Source organism: Pan paniscus, chromosome 9 (assembly GCF_029289425.2).
Source record: "Pan paniscus chromosome 9, NHGRI_mPanPan1-v2.0_pri, whole genome shotgun sequence".
NCBI lineage: Eukaryota > Metazoa > Chordata > Mammalia > Primates > Hominidae > Pan > Pan paniscus.
The window spans coordinates 131,593,618-131,600,171 of NC_073258.2; the positions used below are offsets into that span (position 1 = coordinate 131,593,618).

General features: G+C 48.1%; 1 protein-coding gene across 4 annotated transcripts in view; it reads right to left on the bottom strand.

Moving 5' to 3' along the window:
- Nucleotides 1-5,611, bottom strand: part of SNX19 (sorting nexin 19) — a 50,274-nt gene extending 44,663 nt beyond the window's left edge. For 2 of the 4 annotated variants that reach the window (XM_003819860.5, XM_024930807.4), the window contains exons 1-2: nt 3,368-5,611; nt 690-828 (exon numbers count right to left, since the gene is read on the bottom strand). In XM_003819860.5, the coding sequence (XP_003819908.4) occupies nt 690-828; nt 3,368-5,041 (1,813 nt within the window). In that variant the 5' untranslated portion in view covers nt 5,042-5,611. Of the gene's footprint in view, nt 1-507; nt 611-689; nt 829-3,367 lie in introns of those variants that run through there. The other 2 variants (XM_008973275.4, XM_024930808.4) reach the window with 2 other exon arrangements.
- Nucleotides 5,612-6,554: the final 943 nt, after the last annotated feature.

Consider the following 6,554-nt stretch of genomic DNA (forward strand, 5'->3'; position numbering starts at 1 on the left):
ATCCCAGCACTTTAGGAGGCCGAGGTGGGTGGATTGCTTGAGGTCAGGAGTTCAAGACCAGCCTGACCAACATGGTGAAACCCCATCTCTACTAAAAATACAAAAATTAGCTAGGCATGGTGGCGGGCGCCTGTAATCCTAGCTACTCTGGAGGCTGAGGCAGGAGAATCGCCTGAACCTGGGAGGCGGAGGTTGCAGTGAGCCGAGATTGCACCATTGCACTCCAGCATGGGGGACAGAGCGAGACTCCATGTCAAAAAAAAAAAAAAGTTCCCCATGCCTGAGAGTTGTCAAACAGCACACAGAAGATCTGGGTGTTAAGGAAAGAAGGTGGCAACAACTTCTGTGTAATATTTTAATATTTAAGAACCACCAATCTATGAATCTGGAAAAGTTAATTTAACTCCTCACACCAACTTACAGGCACAGGTGGAAATGTGAACACTTATTTTTTAATCTTAAACTAGATGGGGCTCCAGAACAAAGCAGTTGGCAGTAAAGGACTACCTCTGAAAGAATGTGATTGCTGCTGTCCAGCACTAAACTTCAAAACTCCTGAAGCAAATCCAGGGAGCAGAGAACCTTGAAACGGCATTCTCCTCCCCGATCCCTCCCATAAACCAACAGGCCAATCAGGGTGGCTCGATGTGGGAAGCAAGCGGGCAGTAGGGGTTGGGGAAACTCCTGACTTTTGATGAACTTTCGTAGATCTGGTTTCTCCTCCAGACGGGTCTGCAGATTCAAGAACTCCCGATAGCGACGATTCACAGTGTGGTAAGCCAGCTGCTGCAGGCCGCTGCTGTTTTCACCGTCAAGGGCTGTCTCGTACTGTTCAATGAACAAATTGATTGACTGAATCAGCCGGGTTTCAGCAATCTTCTATTCTGGCTTTACTGACTACTTGGTCAATGGCCACATAGCAAGAGTACGAAACCAAGAACAAAGGGAGGGAGTATGTTCCTATTCTGTTCCAGAACCTCCTATATCTAATTGCTTAGAAAGTCAGAAATGAGTTTCACTCCTCCTATATCTAATTGCTTAGAAAGTCAGAAATGAGTTTCACTCCTCCGCACTACTACTTTCATCTGAAAGCTCCCTCTCCCAGATACTTTCTTTACTTATAAAAATGGCTACATAACTGTTTTTCAAATGAATATTTGAATAGAAGGCATAACATCCATAAAAATGATACTGCCTCTATCACCTTTAAATTACAGGGCTAAACATCATAAGGGGCAAACCATTTTTCCATTATACTCTCCCGTGATTATTTATATAAGTTAAGGGAAGAACAAGTAATCCAAACAGCAGATATAAATCATTTGTTTATCTGGAATAAATTAAAGGGTATTTGTTTTGTTTCAGGCAGATTAATTTTCCTAATTGTTATTCTTAGAGCTAAACTGAATTTTTCCTAAGTACGTATCATCTGTATCACAGAAGTCACATGAAAATTGGAGATGTGATAAGGGGTCAAAGTCCACTGTCTTCCTAAGCTTAGAGGGCTGGTATGTGGAAAAGACGACTTATATCTCATGTTCCCCAAAGAGTGAATACCACGGATGGCATGGAATATGCAACTCAGCATGGGGGCACACTTCTTGACAGGGTAGTTAAGACACAATGAAACGCTGTGGGAGAAGTATATATGTGCGCCTTCTCATTAGGAACGGGCTATTATTTTTTGGTTGAGGTATACTGTGGGCAAGAGGTGGAAAAAACTACCTCCTTGTTGGTGGGAGTTGTGGCTGGTGCTTTACAATTTTCTGGAGACAGGGTATTCATTATGAGCTGATGTGAGCAAAGCAGTCCCTCAGAACAGCACTGAGAAGGAAAGACCAAGTAAGAGCAACGGGTGGCATTCAGGGTGGGGCTCTCAAGCCTGGAGCATTTGGAACTATGAGGCTTTCTGTGGAATATGCTGCTCCTCGAGGGCCAATTTTCAACACCGTTATGGTTACTTCCATCACATAAACCGAAAACTATTTACTATCAGAAAGTATAATAATATTGATATACAATTTAAAATCAGTTATATGTCCATATAAAAATCTAAACCCAATTTCAAACTACTCATAATTGGCTATATTATTTCGTTCTCATTTTTTACTTTACTCTTTTCTAATGCTTAATTGAAGCAGTAGCAGATGTCAAAATCCAGCCAACAACAAAAAAGAACAAATAATGGGAGAAAGACTGGGAACTTAAACATTCTATCCATCAACTTAATTTTTCTGCCAATGAGGAGGGAAAAAACCTGCTGTTTTATGTCAGTATTGGAATAGTCATTAAAAAAAGATGAAATAACCAGAAGCCAACACTTAAATGTGAGAAAGGTGCATGGCATAGGGGCATCCAGAATTAGAACAAAAAGGCAGGAAAATGTTAACAAAGTTATACCAGTCCTTTGAGGCCAGTCTGTTATTTTATGACCAGACATCTGTACTTCTACAATTTGCCTATAAGGAGTGTGTGTCTGTGTGTTCACACATATGCATTTCTAATTACTTCCATTCCGTCTTACTTGAAAATGTCATAATGTTACTTTCTAAAATGCTATGTCATGATGCAGCTGTGTTGAGCAGATCAAGGAAGGTCTTTTCCCTCTTAGTTGGATTGGGAGTTTGGAGGAGTGTAGCAAGCAGGCTGTCCCTGGTGGTAGCTTGTGGACTCAAATGAGAGAAATTCGAGTGGAAGGCAAGTAAAATCCAACGGGTAGGATCTTGTCCAAGAATTTTCTTTCTAAACTTCTTCCCTGCTGATTTCTTTTTCAAAATACTGGTACATTTTGTACTCTGTTTTAGGAAGGTAGGTTATTTACCTATGTCTATCTCAGAAGATAGCAAGTTTTTGACTCTTGGAGGTGTGTAAGCAGACTTGGGAACAACTTGACAAGAGATAACATGAAGAGGGTTGGTTGGATTAGAGAGGCAATTCCCCAAGATGGCCTTAGGACAGGCTGACTCCATGTTATCTGGAGAGTTCTATTTGAAATATAAAATAAATAAAATAGAGAATCCAGGGACCCCTCCTTAGAAATTCTCATACAGAATCCAACAGAGTCTGTCAGAATCTGTATATTTGAAAGGCAGCTCAAGTGATTTTGAGGTGCAGCCAAGTTTGGGAACCACTGAAAATATAACCCTCAGCATTCTAGCAGCCCTGAGGTTCCAGGATTGTTTGTGTGAGTACAGGATAAACGCTACTCTGCCTTACATATTAGCTTCAGACCATTCACAGAGATAGATGCCTATTGAAAGAACCACTTCAAACTAACAGCATCTCTCCCCCAAGAACATTTGCTTCATGACTGCCTTCCAAACCCACTCCTAGCCCGGGTGAGCACCCACAGCTTTAATCCTGTTACCTTCACAGTATAGAGTGTGTATGGGTGGAATCCAGTGCCACTGTGCTCTCGGGCTGTAATGGTGCCAGTGATACGAAGGTTCTGGATGATAACTGGACCATCGGGACTGCTTAGGGGCTCAAAGCTGAAGGTGGCTGAGCTGAGAGGACCAGGTGGAGAGGAGGAAAGCAGAACTGGTGGCAGAGTAGGATCAAGGGAGCTCACATCATTGGTGAGATCCTTCTCTAAGCATGACGGCCGTGAGGGGCAGGTCTTTTCTGGGCCCTTCAGCAAAGCTGTAACAGAGGTGGTAACATCTCCTTGTTCTATCTCCTTGTCTGCTGTGTCGATGTGGATCTCTGGGCAGGAATTCAGTGTGGAGACCGGCAGGCCTGTCTCTGTTTCTGTCCCTGGACCCTCCTCAGCCTCTGCTCCTTCAGATGCCTCACCATCTGTGGGTTCCAGAGCCTGGGAACCCTCTAGGGCACACAGGGCATCCTGAATCCTGTCAGAGAGAAAGCGGCCTGGAGTCATGAGCATGATGGTTTCTCTGCCCAGTTCAGACAGCGGAGACTCCAGCTCTGAGTCTTCACATAAGAACAGGGGACCTCGAAGATTTGGCTGTAGGAAATGAGATGAGTTGTTTCCTACTTTTCTTTCTTCACACATCCCACCCAAATCTCCCTCTACAGCTTCGTGGCCTTCTTCAACCTCTGGAGAGGGGCCTGCAGAACCCTCTGGCTCACTGTAACTTAGGAATACTGGGGCTGCTACTGGAGAAGCTCTCCCTTCTGGAAGCTGCTCTACCTCAGCAATCAGTGGCAGAGATGTGGGCACTGAGGGCTGTTCGGGGGCACTGGCTGGGCAGGGTGCTGGATCTCTGGCCTTGGAAAAGATACCCACGAGTACAAGGTGGATCCAGTCAGGATCTGACAGCCTGCTGATCAGTGGTAAGATTACATTGCATGTGATGAGTTCGACCACCACATGGCGTCCGGTACGAGTCTCCAAGTGGGGCTTGGGCACCAGCCCTTGAAGCAACAAATTCACAACGCCACGCGTATAGGTGACTTCAGCACTGGGGCTGTGCACAGCAGGATGTGGGGCAGTCGCCCGGCAGTAAGCCTCCCAGAGGTGGGAAGGCTCAACTGGACCATTCTTCCCTGCAGTGGCCTCCTTTGCCTGGATGTAGCTCTGCAGGTGACAACCGCAGAGAGTCAGAACACTCTGGGCAAGAGCATGACTGTCCATCACGCTCATCCTTCTCCGAAGCTCCTGGACCAACCCTTTCATGGCTGCCTCCATTTCTTCCTCAAAGGCTGGCTCCTGGCTCACGGAACGGTACCAAGATAACACAAAATCTCGAATAATCATCTGGATGGTGCGGTTGATCTCCTGTTCCAGCTGCCTTTCTGCCTCAGGGCATGGAGGACAGGTGGCCAATGGGATGAAGCGTTCCAGATGCAGTCGACCTGAAGCCACTCCAGCGAGGCTGGAGCCCAGCCATCCTCCCAACACCACTAGCAATGCCGACAGAAGGCACAGCAGCCACACGTTGACCAGAAGGTGTATGACCAGGAGCCAGCCAAGCAAGACCCCCACAGCCATCAGCTTCTGGCTACTCAACAGGTTATTGAGGTGACAGCTCGATCCAGCTGGAGTTTCCTGGAACGGTGGCACTGTTTCTGTCTTCATGGCTGAACGGACAAGGTGGCTTCTCCAGATGACAGCCCTCAAGATTTTACTTCAGAGTTAGGGAAGGGGGGCATGAACTGTGTCTCAGATATGGGGCGATCTGGGTGCTGTTCAGGGAACCGGGGCTCCGGGCCCTCAAAGTCCTACAGGCACTGCAAAGCGACAGCTGCAGCTCCGCGTCTCCCCATGGCTACCACTAACAGAGCCCTCCAACTCGCCCCTTCCAGCTGAGGTGTGGCTTTGGAGGAAAACTCTGCGGCCTTCATATTGCCCCAGGCGGAAGGCCTCTTCGGGGCCTCGGGGCGGGCGCTGCAGGGCCCTGGGGCCCACGGACACTTACACACGCAGAGGGCAGCGGCCGGCGAAGACTGGGTCACACGCCGCCGGGAACCGCGCGCCCACACTCAGCCCCGACCTGAAGTGGACTCATCGCGGTCCTCTCCGGGAGCCTCGGCCCTCTGCCGCCGTAAACCTGGGCGACTGCGCTCCGCAGCCGGGGCTGTGTGAAGGCTGACCGCCGGCCGGCCGCCGGCGACAGCTTCCGGGTCGACGTCGACGGGAGCGAGGCATGCTGGGAGAGCGTCCGCGCGCGCCCCGAGGAGCGGCGCTGCCCGGCGCCCTCTGCTGGCGTGGAGCCGCCCTGACGGCCCTGCGCGCGGTAGTCTCTGAGCCTGAGCCTGCCTGAGCCTGAGCCTGAGCCTGAGCGCGCACGGGGCGCGTGCTCGCCAAGAGCTGGCGCAGATTTACGAAGTGCCACAAAACAGAGCCGCCGCAGCAATCACCGCTAAGACCCAGACTTCCAGACGCTTTAAAACGCGTCCTAGTTCTGGTTATTAAATGAAGCCTGTCCCTTACTGCTTAGGCACGCTGTCAACAATCCGGTTTATTTTAATTTCATGGAGGAGAAGTTTCATTGGCCTGATGTGTCTTAACATTTATCCGGTTTCCCCTAGAGCCGGTACCCCGCGTCCCCAGCACAAAGACCCTCATTTGTTGTCAGGAATTGCAGAATATAAGGCATGAAACAATACAGAGCTAGATTTATGTTGTACATTTCATATACTGTATCACAAAATCAAATTTGTGATTGAGGGTTATTTGCTGGTGGCATTACACAAACAATCAAATATTTTGAGCATCTGCTGTCTTCAATGTGAGAGGCAGCGTGGACGAATAGAAGCAGACCTTGTCCTCCAGGACCTCCTGCTAACTGGGGATGCCAGCGCTTTGAACGCGATTGGCTATCTAGTAATGCCAGTCAGCGTGCGATATAGTAAAATACAAAATCTTATAGGAATTCAGGGGAAGGAGAGATCACTGTGGGTTGCAATGGTTAAGGAGAAGCTCACAGAAAAGGTGCCTTTCTGCTGAGTCTGCAAGGATGAGGGTTTCTATTTCCCTCTATCTCTTCTCGCCTTACCCTCCCCAAAAACATAGGAAAGGAAAGCAGAGATAGAGGTGTCCTTTCAGATAATCCTGTAATATATTTGCTTTGGAATATGCTCTATGTTGG